Source organism: Megalops cyprinoides, chromosome 17, assembly GCF_013368585.1.
Source record: "Megalops cyprinoides isolate fMegCyp1 chromosome 17, fMegCyp1.pri, whole genome shotgun sequence".
Taxonomy (NCBI): domain Eukaryota; kingdom Metazoa; phylum Chordata; class Actinopteri; order Elopiformes; family Megalopidae; genus Megalops; species Megalops cyprinoides.
Window position 1 is genome coordinate 28209137 of NC_050599.1, and position 24543 is coordinate 28233679.

A 24543-nucleotide genomic window follows, 5' to 3' on the forward strand; every position below is an offset into this window, starting at 1 on the left:
CTGTAACATAACTCTGCAGTGTGCTGACGACAGATTCTCCCTAAGCTAAAGATACCCAGAGAGCAGGACGGTTAGGGCACCCCTGCTCAAACCCTGAATTTCATCATTAAAACAATACAAATCCCTGGGAGTAATCATGTGCAGGACAATAAATTTTCTTTTTCTCTGTAAATGATTTCTGCATGCAGTCAACTGCATAATGTACAAGCATACACTATCGTCAGTAAGTTTCTTTGGCAGGCCAGAATCCAGCTGGACATGCAAGTAAGTATCTACATGGGAAAATTAAGATCGCTTTTGACTTTTTTTTAGCTAGTCTGTGCCTCTGCTGCCTCCACAGAAGAGGGTTCCCTCATGAGGAAACAAACAGACAGAAATAAACAGGCACGTCAATCCTCAGAAGTCCTGACAACCTGAAGTCCTTAAAACTGTCCTGCGTCATCCTTCTCGGACTCAGGTGTCGCCGGCCGCGAGACAGTGAAAATGTCCTGCCGCTTGCTTTTGGTCCTGGGTGTGGAGATATGCGGCGGGGGCCTCTTCTCGGACAGCAGCCGGAGGATCTCGGCCACCCGGTCCTCCAGGGCGGACATGCGGGCTGCAAGCGCCTGGATGTCCCCGCGTAGCTCCTGCCTGGCCTCCTGCAGGCTGGCGTGCAGCGCCTGCTCGGGGATGGGCTGGAAGGCGAGGCGCAGCGGTGCGTCGGCTGGGATGGGGCTGTGCTCCAGCGGGCTGCGCTCCAGGGGGCTGCGCTCCAGGGGGCTGCGCGCCTCTCCGGCCCGGTCCAGCCGCAGGTCGCTCTTGGTGATGCCGCTGTCACAGGAGTCCGTCTTGCGCAGGGGGTTCTTCCCGTCCCCACCTTCCGGGCCCCTGCCATCATCTGAAAGCAGCTCCATGGACTCGGCCTGTGACACGCCCCCCGACCACTCCTCCTTTCTGTCCTCCGTTGGCGCGGTGGCGGCGCTCTTGAGCCGGGCCCAGCCGCGGCCAGCGGAGGCTCTGGGCCGGGTTGGGCTGCGGACCCGCAGACAGTTCTGGTCGGCCGGCTTCAGCTCCATTATGTCGCGGCTGGGCCGTTCGGCTGGCTCGGGCTGCACATAGGCCAGCGAGTTCCGGATGGGGGTGATCTGCGACACGGTGACCACGCTGCTGCCGCCCGTGCTGGGGGCACCATTCTGCAGTGGCTGGTATGAGGGGTGCGGCCGCAGGTGGAGGTGGTGCTGCTCCACTTGCAGCTGGCTCCGGTCTGTGTCCTGCTGGGCCGAGCCCTGGGCGCGGATCTCCTTCTGCTGCTTAAACTTCTGGAAGAGTTTCCTGACAGGGTGGTCCACGGGGATGGACAGGGTCACCTCATCCTTCTGCTGCCGGCGCTCCTCCTCCTCCTTCTTCACATCTATGATCTTCCGAAAGATGATCTGCGGGAGGTGGGCGAGAGAGGGAGACGCCCATGTAAGGTCAAAGGTTAAATACTCAGACAGTGCACTTTCTAACCCTGAACTTGATTACTGATGCACAAGTTTTAAGAGCAACCTAAACCCTAAGGCTAAACCTCAGTCCTCAAACCCTGATAACACTTAATAAAAAACACACTTTCAAGTGACACCAAGCAGAGAATCATTTCAAATTTGTGTTAAGCAACAAAAAATACTATGTTAATATGATTGGCTTTTGAAGTTACTTCCTGAACTGTGATTGCGTCATCAACACAATAGTCAAGTCTCTCTGGTGTTTGAGGTGTTCATCCAATTCTGCTCACTAGGATATTGCTCTGCCTACGGCCAAGGGTTTAGGATGAGTCCACAGCCATTCTGCCTGGACAGAGGGGGACTGAAAGTCAAAGGTCTGTTATAAAGCACACTTGTGCAAGGGCAGATTCCAGGGAATTTGTCCCCTCTCCCTGCATAGACAGTCTTCAGGACACCCAGGAGGCCATGAGGACTCCAGTAACAGCAGCACTTAACAACAACAGGTGCATAACAAAAACCACCAGTGGTAAGGAGCTTATTCCTAACATAGAAGCAATGAAGAGAAAGGATTTACCATACAACTTAGTCTTTATATTAACATTGTTTTTACATTATGGCCCTGCCAGAGAAAATAAGACATCTTAACACAAAACCAGAGTCGCTATCTACATTCATCTTGGAGACAGTCTCTAAGCAATTAGTAAAGACAGTATCGCAGGCTGACATGACCGGTGACATTTGGAGCACCTTCAGTAATGACTAACCTGTGTCACCTGTAGTAACTACCATGTAGCTGTTTAAAGGCAGTGAGCTGTCTTGGGGAAACTTATATTGTATTATGTTCAATATTATGGCTAATATTGCGCATAAAATGCCCAGCATCTTGTTATTCATCACATTATGGATGTTTACCCAACAGGGCACCTAACATTAACCTAATATTGTAGATTTTCCATGTTGTGCATTTATAAGGCTGTGTATTTACCTGAAGCACCTTAAAGACCACAGCAGCAGTGCCACAGCCAAGGAAATGAGCCTGCAACATCCAGGCTGTGAGGCCTGTTTCCTAACTGGTAGCCTCTAGTGCAGTGCAGTGCTATACAGACATACTAAACAGAAAACTATAAATTCAGGCTATATGTCTCTCACATTGTTCTTAATATTGACAGTGATAATTGCTCTGGATCTGGGTTTATAGTATTTTAGGCTTGAGCATCAGACAGTCGGACCTTACAAGCTGAAGGTGACGAGGGATCTAATAGAAATAGTGGGGCAAGGGGGTGGTTATTCCCCAGATTCACATCCAGGGTGTTGTGGGTTTGAGTTCTCGGCTGGGTGTACTGCAGGGGACAAGAATGGGGTGCTCGCGTGTACACCTGCAGTGCTGAAGCCAGTTAGTGGCACAGCTAGTTTCCGACAGACCCTTCAGCTGTGTGGAAAGCGGGTCAGCCGGGGTGCTGTGTAGTTCAGAAGGCGCGTTGTGTGTTAATTAGCCAGACTGGGCCCTCCCCTCCCCTGGCCTGGAGCCTCCCGTGCTCAACATGGCCCAGGGCCCGCGCAAAGCCTCTCAGCTCGTTAGCTTTAACAAGCCTGACTTCCTCATTTTTGTGTAATTCCATACCCACCCTGAGAGACTTCGTCCGCTCCTGGATCAAGCAAGTGATCCTCCCCAGATCCTCACAACTGAAATCATCTTATTCACTGTTTTATTTATTGAATGATTTAAAACGCTGGCTGAAATGGAAAAAGACCCTCCCCCCTTTACCCCGCTCCTCATCGCTGGCAGTATAACTGCAGCCTGTCAGAGCAGTGTGGCAGCTTGCTGCGCTGGTGAGAGCCGGCCCCTCACTGTGCCAGCCAATCCACCAAGATTAATATAGACTGCTGGCCCTCGGGTGCCCCTCCACCCCAGGGGGTTGCGCTGTGAGCGCCGCTTCCCGCCTGTCGCGGGGTCTTGGTCAAATCTGAATCTGAGCCCCTGTCAGCCTCTGCGTCTGGTCATTGCAGGACTGACACTGGAGGGAAGGGAGAGAGCGTCACCTTCAATTATCTCAGAGACAACGAGGTCTTGTGGCAGGGGGGCGGGGTCATACCCAATGAAATCATCTCCCCGCAGCCGGTGGCGAGGCTCGAGAAGACCTGAGCCCCGATACTGGAGGCCTTCTTGTCCGTGTTGCTTGCTGTCAGCCTCCAATCCCTTGTCCCCTTGAACCGCCATGTTAAATGTCATCCTGCCCTAATTGGAGACCTACTGCTGGTGGCAAGCACGACACCACCAATCAGACTGCATACAGAAAGACCATTTTCTGTTCTTGTGACAAAAACCTGTGGAAGGTTATGACCTCATGTGTTCTGTCAACTTTTTCAGAGCTGCACTACATTCATGCAATAGATGATTGATCTGTTGATTGGATTGTTTGAAGGTGGCACCTTAGGCTTACAGCTGTGCTAAAGCTCCTACCTAAAAATTAAGACAGTACAGGGGGCTCCCGAGTGGCTCAGTCGATAAAAGCACTCGTTCCGAGTGTAGACTGAACACTATGGCCCGGGTTCAATCCCAGCCGTCACTAGCCAACAGTGACCGGGAGCTCACAGGCGGATTACATTGGCTTCGTTCCGCCGGGGATAGGGGTGGGTACATCGGCAGGGGCTTCAGTCCCATTAGCAACAGCGACCCCTGCTGCTCGATTGGGCGCCTGTGGTCCACGTACCAAAGCTGCGTATGAAATGTCTTCCTCCGACTCATCTCTGTGCTAACTTAGCTAGTGGACCACAGTGCGATAAGAAGCAGTGGCCGACATCACGTGTCTCAGAGGAGGGCACGTACTTGTCCACGCGATCCTGGATTGACAGTGGGGGTTGTGCAATGAGACTGGGTGTCTCATGACAAACTGGGAATTCCAAAAATTTGAGGAATTAGCCATTCCAAATTGGGGAGAAAATGGAAAAAAAAATTAAGACAGTGCATTTCCTAAACTTGAGATACATTGTTTTTCAGCAAGTTTCAATAAGGATTTGAACACTAAGGATAATATTGACAATAATAACAGTGACTATAATGAAATGTAATGTAATGGCATGACAAATACATTAAAAAGATATTGGGTAATATAACAGAGAGGTGTTTGGAATACAAAAGTATTAAAACAATAATACACAATTGGCTTCACGTGGCTGCTGACACGTGAATGTGTCACATTACTGATACACAATGGCATCACATTTCTGTGGCGCTTGAGGTGTTCGCCCTGTTCTGCTCTCTAGGAAACTGTTCTGAGTGACTCCAGTGCTTTAGAAAGCATCATGAGCAACTGTGCCCAGAGAGAGCCGGAGAAAAGGTCAAAGATCAGGCACACAGGTCACAGAGCCGACAGCAGGGATTGTGAGTCACGTGCCATTGGTCGCCCTCTTCGCCTGGTTGACATTATGGAGGACATCTCAAAGGTGTGAAGGATGCCCATGTCCGTGTAGAGGTTAGATCTGAGGGATTTATGATTCTTAATTTTTTCAGATCAATTGCTTGTAAGCATGGCACTTGGCAGGAGTCATATATATGCCCCCCAGCATACACACACGCACACACGTGCACACACACACACACACACACACACACACAGTGTATACATATGTAAATATACCCACCTGTCCACACTCACACATATGTAGACATGCACATGCGCACACATGCATAAATTCCTAGACATGCATACTTACAAACACACAGACTTACACACACATGCACATACACTTATGCCTACAGGTGTGTATCACACTCCTCTCATACAGCTCAGTCGACCCTAACCCAGACACCAGCTGTTTTACACTACACAACAGGTGCTTGCTGCCTTAATGATGAGAAGACATTACTGTGAGCTTCCATAATAGGCAATGATTAATTACCCTCTGATTACACTCTCTAACTGGATTACTGTACTGCCTGAGACGATAAAAGAAGAGAGAAGCGAATTCTGACCCCCACTGAAATGCCAGCAGCACCAGCACTGGTAGATCAGAGGAGGGCTAATGAAAGAGGACTAACAAGTTAATTAAGAGATTATAATTATTTCTCATTATCCACAGGGATATCGAACGGGTATCGATTTCTCACAGGCCCAGACTGTCATTCTCGTTTTACACCCGCTGGACGGCCGTCGCTATCCGACAGGTAACCCCATGGAACTGAATGAGACTTGCCGAAGGCCCTCGGGCGCAAAAGTGCAGGCTCGCATCAAACGGCTGGCCCACACCTCAGACAAGGTGCCAATTGGCTAACTATAGCCTGACATTAAGGTGGCCATAGCAACGGCCGCTGTCACCTGCCTTCCCTCCTGCTGCCGGTGGGCTGTCACACGCTCAGGTGGAGGGCCCGCATCTGTAGGAGCATGCACTTGTCACACTCACAGTGACAGGGCAAACAAGCGTCAGACACTTTCTGCTGCTAGCCTAAGGGCCTAATCCTCACACTGAAGACAGCTGATGATTATATTGCGGTTTATTAATTAAACATGAGCTATATTTCTATAAGTAGCTACCAAAAAGATGGCAAGAAGGTAGTAAATAATTAACTATGTACTTCTCATATGTTCATTATGCTTAATTAAATACAATATATACTAATTTGTACACTATATACTGTAAGTATAGAGATATCCTGACAAAAGTAATTCACCAACAATTAAACCTGAACTCTCCTTGCTGATTTACCTTGCTTATTTAATGATGCTTGACTGTTAACAAATCACCTATGTTTAATTCATAAAAGAAATGTTTTCCAGCAGCATAAACTGGCTTTTGAAATAACAAATGGAAGGGACTCAGTACCCACTTAATGTAAAGATGTGAACTGGTCCTTCCATTTAGTTTAGTGAGTAAATGAATAAGGTTAGGGAATGAGGCAAGACACTTTGAGATGAGGTTTACTCCCATGAGCTTGAAGCAGGCCGACAAGCTGGCCTGGAAAATGTGTGGGATAACTGGGGGGGGGGGGGGGGTGATAAGATTGGACGGAGCTGGGGGGAAGAATGCATCACACAGGGGACAGGGCATCGCCCCAGCATGCTGCAACGCATCACGTCCTGTTGTGGCTAGGATACCATGTACAGGGATCCCAAAGCATGAGAGGAATCGAGGGCTGGGGGGGGGGGGGGGGGGGCGTGCAGTGGGAAAGCATGTGAAATAGCAAGATCTGCGATTTGAATATTTCAAATGGGCAAATCCTGGAAGTGAATCCAGACCAGGGTAGAGAGCAGCAGAGTGAGACAGGGCAGAGAACGGCTCCCCTTGGGCTCCCCTCCCGAACCCCGAATGAGGGACTCTCAGTAATTGAAACCAAATGGGACTGTCATACCTGAGGTCCCATCATGAGCACGGCTGGTGCTTTCTACCAATGTGGAGAAGCTCAGGGTGCATTATGTTCCCGTCACCCAAATCACACAAGCTGTGACAGGGGGACAGCTTTGTCTTGGTTTTCATGGAGGCCTCAGGTTCAAAGCCCAGATGAGGCCCCAGCACCTCACTCCAGGAGAAGGTGCTTCTGTTACTGTTCTGTACTACTCTCAGGTGCACTCAAGTGAATGAACAGCTATGTGCACCTGGATGCGAAATTCCCCGGCAATCTGTTTGTTCAGTCTAGTGTAACGGGGTACAGCAGCTCATTTCACTTCACTAATGCTCTCCCTGGGAGGAAGTGAAAAAGGGGTACCTATCTGTCAAAGGAAATTAGTGACAAATCTCAACCGATTGAGCCAAAATGCAAGAGCTGCAGTCAAATCCCCAAAGACGAACACTAAGTACAGTGCTGTTGGTCTGTAACTTCAAATGCTCTTGATTTGAAATGTAATGCAAATACAACTGCGAATGCAAAGCAACAAATGCGGATGCTAGACTAACTGAAGGGTTGAAGAGTACCACACTTCAACCATGACATGAAAATGCTGTTGCAGTAGAGTGGCAGCCAAAAAGACATCTCTAGATCAAAGCAGACTCCTTTGCAATGGGTTAGACTGTATGTCCAAATTCAGTTCATTTTAACTCTGGACTCAAAGGAAATCCCCCAGATGAAATGTGTTAATTCATAATTACATATTACTGTAATGCTGTAATTTAAATACAATATCTCTCTCCTGCTGAGAACCTGCAAGCATACTCACTAGTCTTCTCAAAAATGAAAACAGAAATATACCTTTAAATGAACTGTGTGCTAAAAATAGAAACAAGTTCAAAGCACGTTCCTCTCCAGGATAAAGACAATTTCCAACCCTGCCACAGAAACAAACTGTCCTATTTTTAGCTCACAAACTTTGTTTGCTGGCAGAGTTCAAACTTTACACGAGCTGTAATAACCTGCTCTGAGCTAAAGCGAAATGAAAAATAGATCAATGGTTGCAGTGCTGATGCATCAACAGAATGCTAACATTTTAAAATTACAATAGGGGTGCGTAGTCCATATGCTCAATTAATATAAAACAATAAAGCAGGAAAATCATACGACCAAAACTCCCAAGGGTTCTAAATTTTAAAAACCTTATTAAACCACAAAAATCATAAAGTACTGACTCTTTTCCGGAACGCTGTACTCCGTCAGAGCACAAAATAGATGTGGATCTTTGTAAACCACTTTCCCTACAGAGAACATTCTGGCAGTGTGTGCAAGATGACTTATGGTAATTTCAAAATATAAACACACTAAAGCTCAAGATAGAAAAGAAGACAAGGTCCCCAAAGCTACAGTACATCAAGGTTTCCTTCCCATTAGAGTGTGAAATTTCTCTGGTTCAGTGAGGATTAGTGTTGATGATATCACAATGTTGATGACATCACATTTACCTTCTATAGCCTCTGCAACAATGATATGCCCTTGCTTCTTAGTTCACCATTGCAGGAGCCTTATTGGAAAAAAATGATCATTCATAATATATCAATTTTCAATTAATGTGGATTCCATTCAGCATCTCTAATGGCCTTATTTCAACAGATTACAATCAAGCTCAGAAGAAAGCCTTTACATAAAATGTGGCCACACACCTGGGCAACAGGTATCAGATGGCATGCAAACACGCATCCACACACACACACACACACACACACAACCTCACAAAATATAGAGTGCACATGCAAATCAAATGGTGCACATACACACACACACACACACACACACACTTACTTGCATCCTATATTCCGTGTAGAACATTTGTAAAATGAACTGAGAGAGAGTGGTTAACACAGATAAAGTGTTTAGTCTTGAAGCTCAGCCTGTAAGCATTTTTAAAGAGCTGTTGATCAAAGCATGCCACTTCAGCATCTGCTCCTGTCTGGTGATGAATGCTGTTTGCGCATACAGTATGAGAGTCATCGGGTATGAGTGCCATCAAACGGCTTCTGCTCTCTGAGTTCATGACAGCTATCCACCTGTTGCTCAACAGGAGATATCACCTGAGCTTTCATAAAACAACTACAAATAGACCAATAAAGAGGCATAATTATTCTATAAATACATGTAAGCAAAGGAGATAGGATGTATTATATACTGATGTATATACTTCATAGGGGAACAAGACTTACAGTGCAATACATTGAATATTAATAGCAGAGGCTAATTCCAAACACCAACCCCTAAATGGGCTTTTAAGTATAAGAGTTTGAAATATTCCAAATGAAGCCACTGACATCTCTGTTTTTTCCACATGAGTAAAGGTTTAATCTTCCTTTAGCCAAGATTTATCTTTCTTATGAATATCTCCATGTTGATATATCATTTTCATGGAGTCTGTTCACAAATTACAGAGCAGTGTTCCTCTAAAAATGTATTGAGTGAATACATCCCGAGAGAGAGTCTTTTCATAACATGACAGGCTTTTAGTCCAATCCTTCTGTTGTTTGATTATTTCATTTCTAAATCACTGAGTTGTTACCATTTTAAGAATTTAAATATTCTGATACTGTTTTCCCCTTTATGCAACCCTGTTTTTGGAATCACCAGTTGTATACTTGGCTCATTGTATACTTATCACCACCAGTGACGGCTGGTGAGCTGGAAACAGGGGAAGCCTGAACACTACCTTTAAAACTATCATTACTTTCGAGCTGTTCCCCTTTATCCTCCTTGATTAACAATAGAACAAATAATTTACAGAATAATCTACAGCAATGGCGTAATTAGAATAAATGTTTATGCTCGCGAAACAGATTGTCTGTAGTTTGTGTGCTTGTGAAAGCTACAACGTGAGATTGTTTAATTAACAAGGATGGTATTTATCGATTTAAATTATGTTAAATGCTCATGACACATCACGGCTTTTGTGAGGTCTGTGTTCTAAACGTTATTGTTCATTGCACTCAACCTAACCTAAAAGTTTATTCTCAGTAATTTAAATCGATTTAACTAAATTTTGCTCCGTTTTCTAATTTGAATTTTGTAACACAAGAAAGCTATAATGTGAAACATTTAAGAAAAACTTTGGGATTACTTGCCACTTAATTATTCAAATTGCCATCCCTGTTAATTAAACAATCTCATGCTGTAGCTTTCGCAATAACACACAAATTTCAGACAATCTGCATAATCATTTATTCTAATTACACGATTGGCGTCGATTATTCTGTGAATTATTTGCTTTATTGTTAATCAAGGAGGATAAAGGGGAACAGCTTGAAAGTAATGATAGATTTAAAGGTAGTGTTCGGGCTTCCCCTGTGTCCAGCTCACCAGCCGCCACTGATCACTACGACAACCTCTGCACTCTTCACACACTGCACCTCAGTGAAGTGGGTGCTCATTGGAGGATAGGATCTACTTTCCTGATGTCATCCAAGCAGCTCACAGACGCCTGATGAATCGCACTGTTCTTAGGAGTGGCCAGATGAGGGGATCCTGGCCGAACTACTCAGCCCTTTCCCCAATGGGAACCAAGCTGATTTTCCTACCTATTGTGGACATATGGCAGGGCACAGCCTGCACACCAGACAAGCAATTTACAACCTGAGCCACTTGGGACCAGGAGAGTGATGTCTTCACTGATATACTATAACAGTGTGCCTGTATATATGACAGTTTTTGTCAGTGCATGTTACAAAACAGTAACAGGTAGATCAAATAGATCAGGAAGAATCCCCTTTTTAATTTTACAAAGTATAGATCTGATATGCATAATAATCTTAAATTAGCCCTTGGCTAAATATTAAAACCATTTCTAAGCCTCTGCCTTCTCCACCCAGATTTTTTTTTATTCTGCAGAGCCTTGCGAATGGAAGGTGATGCAAAAAAAAGGAAACGTGAAACTTTGGGTGTGTTGTAGGGTTGGCTGGAGATGAGAAGCACACTGAACCATTTCATTAATCATTCTTGGAACTGAAATGTATTTTATCATACAGTATGCATGAGTGGGTAAAAGTTTTATTTCCTGGACCAGGACAGTTTGTTCCCCTTGAATAAACAGCACTTGGAAGGTCCGGTTGAATATTTAAGTCGTTGGACCAAAATACCGAGGACACAAGCACCGGCTTTGTTCTCGATAGGTTGTCCCCAGCAACCCTCTCCAGCACTGTGGAAAGAAGCTGGCTGAGTACTTTAGTTACAAGCTGTAATTGCTGACTACACCTGCCCCTTCAAATTTATTGGTTTGGGTTACCATAATGTCCCTTATCCCCCCCTTCTAATAGTTAAACAACAGCATAAAACCACAATAGAGATGTTTGGGTCAGTGGTATCACTTTGAAATCCCATGGTAGTTATATACAGCACCCTTCCACCAGATCTAAGATCTTCTGCTATGTCCATTAATTATATTTCAGTGAAAAGCAAATACTCAGCCCAGCTGGCACAAAGCACCCCAGTCTAACATTTCTTTTTTGCCAGTTAACAGACAGTTAGACCTAAAAAGAACAAATGAAAAAGCATTCGAAAGAGATTTTTTTCATCTCTCTCGGGCAGTTTGGCTAAACAGATGGCACCCTCAGCATTTCCGGCCAGCAGGGTCTTAGCGTAATTGAGCATTTGCATTAAAAGTGGTTGACAGTGTAGGGCTCTCCCCTGATCTTCAACAGCAAAAACACTTGTGGGCGGCTCACTCACTGTGGCGGACTGAGTTTAGCCCTCAGCTGCATCTCGAAATGGAAAACACCCTGCCTTTTGTTCATCGACAAACACATGATCAATAAAGCCAGAGGTATTTGAGCTGTTACGTCAAAAGGTAAATCCATTTTGTATAGTTGCTGTGTTAATTAATTTAAAAGAGCACATATTATCAGAAATTATCAGTCTTCATAAGTAAGAGCTTTCACTGTGTCCACCATATTGAATCATGTCTGCAGAGGACCATGAACACGTGAATGATTTTGCAAAAAAAGCTTCTATTTGTACTTGTTTTCAAAAACATAACATGACACCCAGAGGGAATTGGACAGTTTACAGTTTTAACATTTATACAGATGGATATTTTACTGAGGCAGTTTGAGTTAAGTACCTTGACCAGAGGTACAGTAAAAACAGAAGTGACCCTCCTGGGAACTGAAGTGGCAACCTTTGGGTTATGAAGCCTGCTCCTTACCACCATGCCACACTGCTGCTCTTGATTCTCAGTTTATTCTTCTTACACTCTTAGTTACTGATTCCAAGTAACAGGCTGCAATATTTTTGTGCAAAAAGAGTAAAAGGGTTTGGCTGCTCCCGGCATCCAATCCGAGCATAGGCACTGAGTTGTTCTGTGCTGTCTGGTAATTGAGTTACAAAACAGTGCAAGCCTCTTCTCCAAGCGCAGGTGTGAAATTAATGTAATTACCGATATTACAGCCATGGAGCCAAGCAAACTCAGCACGTCGGAAATCTTTCAAGCTGTCAGATCGCGCTTCTCATGGAAACTCATTTCGGGCACATATCCCAGCATTCTAAAATATCACAATTCACAACGTTAGAGAGAGAGAGGAAAAATTTTTATTTCAAGAAATATATGATTTGTATTTTTTGGCAGCATCAGCATTTGCTACAGCACGAATTCTCCTCAGAATAGCTCTAAGGGCATAATCAACAGCTATTGATGTGATTGGAACGAAGCATTAAACCAGTGGTGGCTTAAGAGTTTCTGTGGAGTGGTCTGCAGCAAAACTATACCAATGGCAGTGCATGAAACATGTTTGATTGGTTGAGTGGTGTGATTTCGAGTCCTGCCCTTCCCACTGGGACCCAAGTTTGCTGGCTGTCTTGGTGAGAGTTTGATGACATATGCAATTTCAATCATGCCTTGTGGTTTTGTTCCATTGTCTGTATTGGCATGAGGTTATAGAATTCACAGCCTTGTGGTTTTGTTCCATTGTCTGTATTGGCATGAGATTATAGAATGCACAGCCTCTTCTTTCCATTGTATCAGTGTGTACACGTGGAAGCTTTGTGTATGTATGAGAACTCTCTGATTGGAGAGTGACTGGGGATTGATGGTGCGAACAGCCTATGAGACATGAGAGTGGGGAGGGCAGGGCAGCCCCAGTCCGTGTCCTGGCACCCTGGTCTCTTGCTCTCCTGAGGTCTGTCTCTGTGACAGCAGCAATTCAACATCTGTACTCCCTGCTGGTCATCTTTATCCCAATAAGTGAGGATTGGTTGATGCGTGGATAAAAGTCCAATGTTCTTTCAATTTGTAGAGAATAAATCCACTAAGGCGGTCCTTCATCGGAGTCTGCTCCAGTAAGGTGGGGTGCAACGAATGAGCTGATTCCAACAAATCATAGCATCCCTGGGCAGAACATGGGCTTGCTGTGAAGCATCACATGCCCAAGGTTTCACCGTCACCACCTTTCCCAGCATGCAGTGTGGCTAGGATACCTCCTTCAGACTCAAACGGAATGGTCTTTCATTGTGGTTTGACCAAAACCTACATTAAATACACCCCTACAGCAACACTATGAAATTGTGAAGTCAACAGGACATTTTAAAGTTCCTAAGGATGTGCTGTTCCCACCCCCTCCCACAGAAAAAAGTTATTGCTGATGTTTTAAGATTTGTTGTACTCATGCTGGTCTGTACTTACTACAGACAGGGATGTGGGGACCTGTGGTTGGAGGAAAATCACCATAGGAATAGGAAAAAGAAAGAAAAAACAGTAAGGCAAAGCACCACCACAACTCCCCCACTGGGGGGGATCGGAGCACAGCGATTGATGAGAGCTGTCAGAAATCCCCCACCACCCTTCCACTTAACTGCTTAAGACAAAGTGGAGCTGGTCACTGGTGGGTTGCCAGAGACAAGGGGCCCTGCTGCATCGTTACGCCTTGGGCCCCGCCTTCCATGCCAGATACAACTCAGCACTTCCTCCCAAATTAAGCTAATCAGCAGATTAGCGCCTGTGTCGGTGTGGCTGCAGGGAGAGCCTCTTTGGAGAAACCTGGCCCTCATCATTGCCTCTAACGTCCTCATCTACCCCCGGCTTACTTCTCTCCTGTTGCAAACTGATATGGTATCCATGGTGGATGCGTGGCTAGGCTAGGGAGCACACTGTCCTATTGGAATGTGTGAAATGTGTAGAGAATCTTGAAACCACAGGGGTGTCTTTGCTATCTGTGAGAGAGGGTATGTTATTCACTGTAGGGGACTCCAGAGCTAGTTGTTCCTACTTATGGTGCTGACACTGCATGGGTTGTCACGGACTGCGCTGCACCTTGTCATTAAACCAGCTAAAGGCTAAAAGATTAAGTTGAAGATAACTCATTCCATGTAGGTCTATAGAAGAGGTAGACATCAACAGACTGGGAACCACAACCAAGCAAACCTCACATTACAAAGACATTTATTATATTCCTTTAACCAGAGCAACTCAGATAGCTTACGTCTGGAAATTTACCAAGGCAATTACTAAACAGCATTGCCACACCTGGGATTCAAACCGGCAACCTTTATGTTAACAGGCCAACGATCTCTGAATCAAGTCCCAACCCTTTGGTATGGATTATCAATTTTTCTTTTCAAGAGATAAACAAAATTCCTCCTCTCAGAGAGCTGACCAGAGAGGGGGATTATCCACTGTACCTGAGGCAAACTGGATGCCCTGAAGGTCTTATTTAACAAGGTCATAGATTTGCCTCCCTGCCCGTATTTGACTGAATGATACATACAATGACCAAGATATTTATATTTTTGTATACACATGATACTACATACTTATTGGGATTTGAAGAAACAAACTCAAAACTATGATCGTAGAGAGGGCTTATTGTCTCTCCCTGAGGCTAAGTGGACATCCTCATGGCAGAAAACCCTCAAAGGTCTGATTCAGTAGGGATCTAGGTTTGCTTTGCTTCCTGTCTAGCTGTATGCCCTGCTCTGTGTGAAGTCAAGGAAACTAAACACAAACTGTCCACAAAATAACCCCTAATGCTGCAGGACTAAGAATGAGTCATGCTAATGGTGCTAATGTCCAAGCACAGACGTCGTCCTGACACTGGTCTTGTGGACACTGATAGCAAACAAACTGCCTGTAAACATGCACTACTCTCAATGTGTACTGCTATCTCAAATACTGTGCCTCTAGTGTGAATGTGTGCTACTCTCTAAAACTCTGAGCCTAAACGTGCACCGCTCCTGCAAACCTGTAACATAAACAAGGATTGCTCTTCTCCTCCAGTGGGGTTATGAGCTGGGAGTGGAGGGGGCTGGAGTCAGAAAGCAGGAAGGATGTTTTGTGACAGCAGGGGGAGGAGTGACCTTTTCATAAGCTTGTTAGGGAGTGGACGATTGGCGGGTCAGGGGCATGGCCTGGTGATGTGCTCCTGTTGGTGTCTCTGTAACTGTTGATTTGTTGTGTCAAGACCTTGCAAATGCCCATAAAGAAGCAGTTCCTCCTACCACAGCTTTGAAGTCTTTTGTGAAATAAAAATGAGTCAGTTTTCTTTCCATTCATTATTTACCAGATAGGTACATAGAGAAGGAGTCTGTCACAATCGGAGGCTTAAGCCACCCCCAGGTCTGCCTCCTGCTTCCTTCCTCTGTCTCTCGTTTTCATTTTCCCCTTAATCCCCATTTCCCCTTCTGTTCTTCCTCTCTGCATTCCTCCCTCTCTCTATGTCCTTCTCTCCTCCTTCTCCTTCTTTCTTTCTCTCTTTAACTGTCCTCTCTATCCCCCTCTCTCACACATTTTTTCACTCTTATACTGTTTCTCCCCCCCCTTGCTTTCTCCCAGATCCCCCCCATCTCTTCCCCTCTTCCTCTCTTATTCTTCACTGGTGCTTCATTGGCAGGACTGTATTGCCAAAGCAATAATGTAAGCAATTACACAAAGCCAAAGAAGACATCTATACATACAAGGTAAACCGATACGTAACAAACAATAATCATTGAACGGATTAAATGTGACAGTAAGTTCTCGCCCTCTCTGTGATAGGGTGTAGTCGTTGGAGATCCCCCTACTAGACTACAAGCCTGTACTATACATACAAGCTTCCTAAAATACTCTCTGCTGCTGACTGAGGGTCAGAGTCAGTCCGGCATTAACACATTTGCTCCTTATCTTTGAAGAATGACAATGTAACAGGTGCCACCACATTTTTGCTGTTTATTTATATATAAGGCTTAATGCTCATTTCATCCACTGCCAACATTTTGCTGGGAAGAAAAAGAATATCACTGCTAAATTTGTCCATGGAGTGCATTGTGATAATGCTGAATCTGAGCCATATGTTCCTCTTGGCTGGCTGCATGGACATGCTGCCCTGTCATATGTTACCATTTTCATTCCTATAAATTTCCTATTAAATGTAGGATAAACCCCTGTGGCCTGAGGGTGATCCTGTCTGGGTTTCATGGTAAGATCTGGATGGACTCATGACCTATGACCTGTAAAAGCACCAGGAGCCCAATCTAAACCGTGTTGGACACATTGGCTACACAAAGAGTCCACTGCTTTGACAACCCCTTCACTTCAGGTAGTCATTCTGTTTTTTTTATCATTCAGTAGATATGAATCTCCATCTGATCAAAGGTTGTGTGTGATGTGGTTACAGTGGTATTTATATTTGACTTTGACCATCTGAAGTCTGAGGAAAGGATCATACCTGGTCACAGGTCAACGTCCCTCCCATCCATTCCTGTGTGTTGTGGATGGGACTGATTTGTCTAGGTTTGGTGAATTGCGTACACAGTGTGCAAAAATTCCCCACCAAAATATTTGATTGGAACTTTAGTTCATTTGCTTGGCAGGTGCCCTCATCTAATGTCTTCTTTTCCCAAATTGTATTGGTCCACATATAAGGTGGTGTACCTACCCAAATATAAGGTAGGTTTTCTCCCCCAAAATGTACATTTGAAAAATGCATCTCATCCTCCATTCAAGGACTGTGCTGAATTGCTAATGCTAAGTAGCAAAAGCTAGTGCCGCCAGCCATAGCAATAACAGTTGATGAAGTTCAAATTCAGCAGTTTAGCAATTTAAAGATTAGGTAGCCAAGCACTAAGAATATGGGTAAGCCTACCTGCAGTATCCACATCAAAAAAGTGCATCAAAGGCTGGGTAAGTACTGATGGGAAGAGTGTATGCCAATTTTAAAATTGCCAATTTTAAAAGCGTTGTAGCCAATGAAGCAGAAACATCAAACAGCTGTCATTCTGCTGGAAAAATACAGTGCCACAAAAAATAATAGCCTTTTCAAGACTAACTCTCAGAGGCATCCATTCCATGGCCCTTAATGCGGTTGGTTTGAAGAGATAAGAGGGTTGTTGTATTTGTGTTCCAAACATGAAAGGGGATGCCAGCTACCCGGACAGTAATATTCAGACCTTGTTATTGGATTACAAACACAGGCTCCAACAGATTGTGGACAGCTTTTATTGCGAGTGACAAAAAAGTGATTTTTTTCCACACTGATTACAATATTAGTCATATTGATTGTTATTTTTGTTAGTCATTGTACTTTTGGTGAGACAACAGTACCTATAGTGTCTTTTTCTTCTTAAAAAGAAGGTGGGGGGATCACTTTCTAATCATACCTGATGTCAATATGGGAAAATGTGATAAACACATGTATTTATATTCCATGTATTCAGCTGGGTACAGTATGTACTGAAGCATTTCAAGTTAAGCGCTTTACTCAAGGGTGCAACAGCAGTCAAAGAGACACGCAAATGAAGGCAGCGATCTTTCTGTCTCTGTGAGTTTGGGGGCTGTTTCATCCTGCTGCTCTCCAGTCAGCACGGTGGCAGACTGAAGGGGCGGCTGGGCGCTCTAGCTATGTGCTTGCACCCGCTGCTGGACATGTGAGGGGTGACTCATGCTCGTCCATCACTGACCATGTTTTCATGTGGCAAACGTGGGAACATGTCCCATGAAACCCACTCCATTCACATCCCTGTCCCCCAACCCATTAGCAGGGACCACGGGAAGCCTGGAGGGCTTGTACACTGATGAGCCTAATACCCTCTTAGGGTTACACATCTAGCCCACCCTGTCAGGTAAAGATGGTTGTGCCCCCACCTTCCCAAACCCAGAGTGGGGTGCTTCTGCTGAAAGCTATAAATTCACAGCAGGAATTCCACATGAGTGACAGCTGGTTGGGAGACAACCGAACCCCCCGCACCACAAATCACACACTCATTTTCTGCCCCTAGGCAAGACACAGTGAGTTCCACAAGGATGGAGAGAGCTATATATAAAGAGGGCCATCTTCACCACAAAAATAGAAATAATGGGGACAAAAGACATCAAAAGTTTCATCCGAGTTGGTCCTGAAGTGGAGGTACGGGGGACACCTGGGTAATTGACAGTGATTTGTGCGGCATCATCCCGGAGCAGAGGCAGGTGCTGGGAGGCTTCGCACCTTCACCCTGACTACCACCTTCACTCTCACAGTCCGATCAAACAGACACAGTGGGGAAACTGCAGGAGACAGAGAGAGAGAGAGAGAGAGACAGGGAGAAGGGGAGAGAAAGAGAGACAGCAAGACAGAAAGAGAGAGAAAGAGATCTGGACTCATGCCATCATAAAGCCCTGCAATACCAAGAACCGAACCCAGAAAAGACTCCCGTCAGGTAGTCCTCAGGCTTGCTACCTTCAGCTAACCACAGACAGACTCAGGAGAATGCAATTAAAATACAATTAACCTACTGGGATACAAAAATACAAGATGGAATTGAGTCCTATTAGGCTCCAAAAAGACAGTAAAACATGGCAACTGACTAGACCATGGGAAACAAACTGAGATAAACCTTGACAAGGCACAGACTCAGTGAACACAGCCTGGCCATTCAGACTCACCAAAACAGACAGCCCAGAGAATACAGGCTGACACAGTCAGACCTTGCAGCCCAATGACGACAGGCTAACACAGACAGACCTTGCACCCTAGAGAGCAAAGGCTGACACAGGCAGACCTGGCAGCCCAGAGAGCGCAGAAAGCTTTTACCTTTAATTAAATACCTTATGGCAATAAGCAAAAAGGATCTGCAGAATGAACTGGTTGAGCATTTAGGCATTATCAGACAGTCACTGAACACACTGTCTAATTCACTGACAGTTTCATGCAGAGGATGGCTATCATACCTCAGAATCGCCTGAAACGTCCTTCTGATTTGGACACTTGGTGATGCTTCAGAGGAATCAGGTGTCAGGCCAATGACTGATCCTGTCTTAATGAATTTGATTGAAGCTGTTTCTGTCCTTGATTGCAACACTGGTGTCCCCAACAAATTATCACATAAATGGCACAGTGGCTAGTATAAAAACATGTAAAAGTGACCTAGTCACATCAAAAGACCTGAGTTTCCTCAGGAGAGGAATCTGGATAGGGCCTTGTTGAAGATGGCATTGCTGTTTTCTTTCCAGTCCAGCTTATTATCCAGGTAGACTCCTACATAATTGTAGGACTGCACAGTGTCCACAGATTGTGCATTAATAACAATGGAGGCAGGAGCATCATTTATCTGTAATACACTATGAGCTTTTTTATTTCCTTGTGTGCTCAAACTGTCAGAATCTGGGGGTTGATACAGAGCTGTTCTTTCTCACAGCATGTCAAAATGAGAAATGTATACTTATAACATATAAGGAACCCATTATTTCTCCAAATCACTTGGTTCACCCCAAATTTCCTAAGTATGAGTTATTAGGAAAAACTGCGTGTCCTCCTTGAGAAGCACTGTGCTGGCAGTGACAGTACACAACTGCTTGTCATAGCCTGAGGGACAGTGACCACTGAGGTACCCACTGAAAGAGTGACATTCATTCCTGTTTTTCATATGTCAAAGTATTCTACATTTTTTATTGATGTGTCCTATTCTAAAGATTTAACACTTTGGCAAAACATATTGTGTAGTATTTCATGGTCACAAAGCACTTTGAAGTTGAACAAGAGAGAGAGAGAGAAAGAGAGAGCAGAAGAGAGATGGAGAGAGAGAATCACTGGTAATATAAAATCACCCTACAGTACTGAAATGAATTATCTATGTGATAATATAAAATCTAATTTATCTATCTAGGAATAAGAAGTCACCAGCAGCATCAAAATGATTATTTTTGTTATTTTAATGCATAAGAATATATATAATGATTTCATGCTTCTCAGTTGTAACAATTATGTTGTCATTATTATTTTCTTATTTATCTTATATATTCTTATTATATTTTTTGTGTTTTAAGTCTGAGTCCACTGTGCTTTTATCTTTGTGTGTGTGTGTGTGTGTGTGTGTGTGTGTATGTGCTCACAGGTATATGTGTTTGAGTGTGATCACGTGTTTGTGTGTGCTTTCAGGTGTATGTGTGTGTCAGCATGTGTGTATGCGAGGGCTGCTAAGGTGACTTATCCAGAAAAGCCAAGCCCACAAAAACAGGTAACAACAAACTTGCCCAAAACCCAGCACTTCATAACTGAATGTCAGAGAATTTGCCTCTTGCCTCCTTTTCCAGCTATTCTTCAACACCCGAATGATGACCATGTGTATTTTCCAGCCACTGCAGTGGCAGTTGGGGTATCTCACAATCTCTCCTCTCATCTCATTGGCTAGTGTACCTGTCAGTCACATACTTTCCACAAGTGGTGGCTGGTGAGCTACAAATAGAGCTCACATTTACCTGACAATTACCCTGAAGTGGTTTTGTGATCACACAATTAGTAAGAATGCCATTTTGAATACCCATTGGCTGCCTGCTCCTTTTGTACATGACTAGCTCTGATTTGGTGCCTCCCCTTCCCCCTTCTGCCTTTGCATGTTTGAAATGAAATTATTTTTGATATAATGCTGGTTAAAAGAGCCTACTGTTTTTCCATTCTCTATCAGAATTATTTATGGCAATAATATCTCTTTAGCACAATTAAAATGATTTAATTATATGAGGCGTGAGGTGTGATGTTTATTCATTTATGCACTCAGCGGACACTCTTGCCAGCCTATAGCACACATGCCAGACGGCTTACATGGCTTAATATATTATTCACTTCTACAGCTGGTCGTTTGCTGAGACAGTTAAAGTTAAGTGCCTCACTCAGGGGGCACACGGTTGCACCTCACATGGAAGTGAACCTGCAGCCTCAGGGCTACAAAGCTGAATCTGTAATCGCCCCACCACATGGCTACCCTCATCTTAAAATGGTGAAAAGCCCTCTTTTGGATGTGGTGTCTCTGTAGAGGTGAGGAGGGAGCAGGAGCGGTTGGATGGGGAAGGGGAGTTTTTTGGACAGGCACAGGGTTTAAATGGTGGGCACAAAGCTCTCTTCTCTTCTTCTCTTCTGCTTAAGCAGGTGCCCTGAGGCCCGTGTCACAATGAATCATTCACACAGTGAGCCACACAGACCTGGGTCCTGCACTCCTTGCTGTTCTCAGGTCACATCACTGTGAATCAGACCACCTCTCTCATCTGCTTCCAGAGCCGTGCGTGTGTGACTGTGTGTGAGCGCATGTGTGTGTGCGAGCATGTATTTCTATATGTGTGTGTAGGTGTGTGTTTTTGTGTATTTGTGTGAGAGAGAGACTGTATGTGTATGTGTGTGTGTGTGTGTGTGTGTGTGTGTGTGTGTCTGTGTGTGTGTATGAGAGAGAGAGAGAGAGGGAGAGGGAGATTCTGTGTGTGTTTGTACATGTATGTGTGTGTGTGAGAGAGAGAGAAAATGATTCAGCTCATTCTCACTGAGCACCAGTGGCCACCAAAGGGTGACTGCTGCTGTACAGTGGCATTCTGGAGTCTGTGCTGCAATGAAAGTGGATGGGAATGGAAAGAGTAAATAACATAAACAAGCTGCCTCTCTACTCCCCACAGAGTGTATGACAAGTGAGTCTGATCCACTGCAGTCTCAAAGAGCCACACCATGACAGCAGCACCAGCTGCCATTAAAATCAAACCCCACACCAAACACGCTCAGAAGTGAGGTGCAGTGCTAAGAAGTAGGGCTCCAAAACCAAGGGAGCTGCTGGTTTCATTCCCATGTGGGACACTGCTGTTGTACCCTTGGGCAAAGTACTTAATCTGAATTGCCTCAGTAAACATCTAGCTGTATAGTCAGAAAACAAAAATTGAAAGCCATGCAAGTTATATTCTGCTACGTAAATGTCATGTAAACATTACATTACAACAAGAATGGACTGGTGTTATTATGCATGAGATATGTCCACACTGTTTTACTGCTTTTGTCAGGCACCACCTCTGTATTTGTACTTTGAGGATACCTCCCTGTACACAGACACACAGAGACACACAGATACAGACACAGACACACCAGACACATACGTACACGTACAAAAACAGATACACACATGCACGACAACTCACATGCACAACTCACCTCCCTCTACACAGACACACACAAAGCCGCGCACAGATACCCAGACACACACTCTCTCTCTCTCTTTCTCACACACACATACACATACACGCACTATAAAATAAATAAAATATTATCAAAAACAACACAGCCGGCAGGTTCCTCGTCTGGGCTCACCCCTGTCCCCGAATGCGAGTTCCTGTTTTGTTTTCATAATTAAACGCGCGGCTTTAGGTCTGAAGACAAGGATCCGATGAGAAGAGAAACACTGTGTGAGGGTGAGTGGGAGTAATGCATTTGCCTGAGGACCCGCAAGCGTGAATTACCGCCTGGCCTTTCCCCCAACAAGATTTACACCCCGGGCACAATCACTCTCTGCTCAGCCTCCCTCGAAATTCTGCCCATAAATTCCACAATAGAACGGAATGGAAAAAAACACAAAATATAATACAGCTTTACTAATCCCTGTGGGGGAAATGATCTTGTCCCAGACTGAGTGAAACACACACACACAAAAAGAAATCACAAAACTTACAAGAAAAAAAGGATGTTCTCATCATTGCGCAAACACAAAGTGCCCTTGCCAGAGCAAACAATGCCATTCCACATTGCCAGTAATTATATTCAGGTCTAGAATGGGATCTGATCAAAACTGTAGCCCATCACGAGTTACTGGCACAGTAGGTTCCACTTGTTTGCACTGTAAAGGGAATTTGCCATTGAAACGTATTTCAGCTGGGGCATGAAGTTAGATCAAAGGGATTTTTTGGGGGGGTGATCAAAGACATCAGTCGTCCTCTCAGATAAAGTGCAGGGATGTAATCTGTGGAAGTGGGACAGAGGGAAAGCATCTGATCTGAAGCTGACTGAGAGAGACTGGGGTCTGCAATGCACACTGATCCAAACTGCCGTGGCGGTGTTACATATGCAATGCCCAGCTGGAGGGGAGGAGCCGGGCGTGCGAGGATGGAGGGGCCTACCCGTTTGCGCAGGTTGCAGGTGAGGATGAGGTTGCGGGAGAAGGAGTTGGCAAAGGCAGTGTAGAACTCCAGGACCTTCAGTAGTGCCTCCCGCCTGATGGTGTGTAGGTCACAGTAGGTGAGTGCCCGCACATTGGCGCAGGCGTGTGCCAGGGTGGTCTCTTTCCAGAAAACGTCCCCAAACACGTCCCCCTTGCCTGATGGAGAGAGAGAGAGTGACAGAGAGAGAGAAAGAGAGTTACATCTATTCTTCCTCTTGCCAAAAACTTGCCCAATCCTGGAACCAGTGCAGATTCGGCTGCATGCCGTTCAGCCTCAAGAAAGCACCCCCTGGGGGAAGCAATGACAGGTTTCTCCTCACAACACACTACAGGAGCAGGAGCTCCTCTGATCATCACAGAGAACATAATGGACAAAACAGGTTTAGGGTGGTCGACTCAGGGGACTGGCACTGACTAACTAACCGAGTCTCTCTCATTTCACCTGCCCCCCATTCAGATTCACTCTAATCACAGTCACTGGAATGAATCAATCCTGCTGGTTTTGGAAAAAAGTACTCCGTATATGAAATTAAACACAAATGAAGACAAATTAAAATCCTCTTCATCTAATCAAATCTCACTCTCTGATTTTCAAGTCTCTTGCTCTTCCCCTCTTAGGACCTACAAGAAAATGAGTATCCAGATGAGACGTCAGCTACTTGTACAATTACAAGATTCAAGGTTTGAATCTGTCTTCCAAGGTATTCTCTCAGACCACTCATCCAAAGCCTTTAGAACCGGGGCAATTTCAATCCCATCTCTTAAAGGACATACTTAGCATGAATGTCACATTAAAACAGAATGAAAGAAGGCTGATGCACACACTGAGAAGAAAATACAACAACAGATTGTCTCAGGTTGATGCTCGCTAACTTCTGATTAAAAACAGGTGTCTCGCAGGCTTGGTTGATTGAGAAAACATGTTCCAGGGATACATCCATGGTCACCAAGCACAACTGCCCTGTGCATAGAACAGAGATGCACATGCTTGCCTGCACACCTACACACACTCACACTCACTCACACACACGCACACACACACACACACACACACACTCTCCTCAGCAGGGGTGCTAAAGAAGCCGTAAGCTCGATGCATAGAGTCAGTGCTCATGCCCAATTCTTACAAAATACAGCATGAACAGGACACTATTCTATCACAGGGTCAACACCTACAATCCATCTTTTCATGTGGAGCACCAGGTAGAGAGTACGATTTATACAGCCTTAGGTACGGCTTGGCTGAGTATACAGTATACTCTTTTAAGGTCAGGGCAGGCACTAACCATGGGCTAAATGAGGCGGCACCGAGAGCCAGGTGTATTAGCCTGCTTC

The 24543-nt window shown here is 44.9% G+C and overlaps 1 protein-coding gene across 2 annotated transcripts in view; it reads right to left on the bottom strand.

The window, feature by feature from the left end:
- Positions 1-422: 422 nt before the first annotated feature.
- The window catches only part of LOC118792114 (potassium voltage-gated channel subfamily H member 5-like), a 92577-nt gene continuing 68456 nt past the window's right edge, over positions 423-24543 (bottom strand). For both annotated transcript variants that reach the window (XM_036549827.1, XM_036549826.1), the window contains 2 exons: positions 23168-23364; positions 423-1412 (listed from right to left, as the gene is read on the bottom strand). In XM_036549827.1, the coding sequence (XP_036405720.1) occupies positions 423-1412; positions 23168-23364 (1187 nt within the window). The remainder of the gene's footprint in view (positions 1413-23167; positions 23365-24543) is intronic.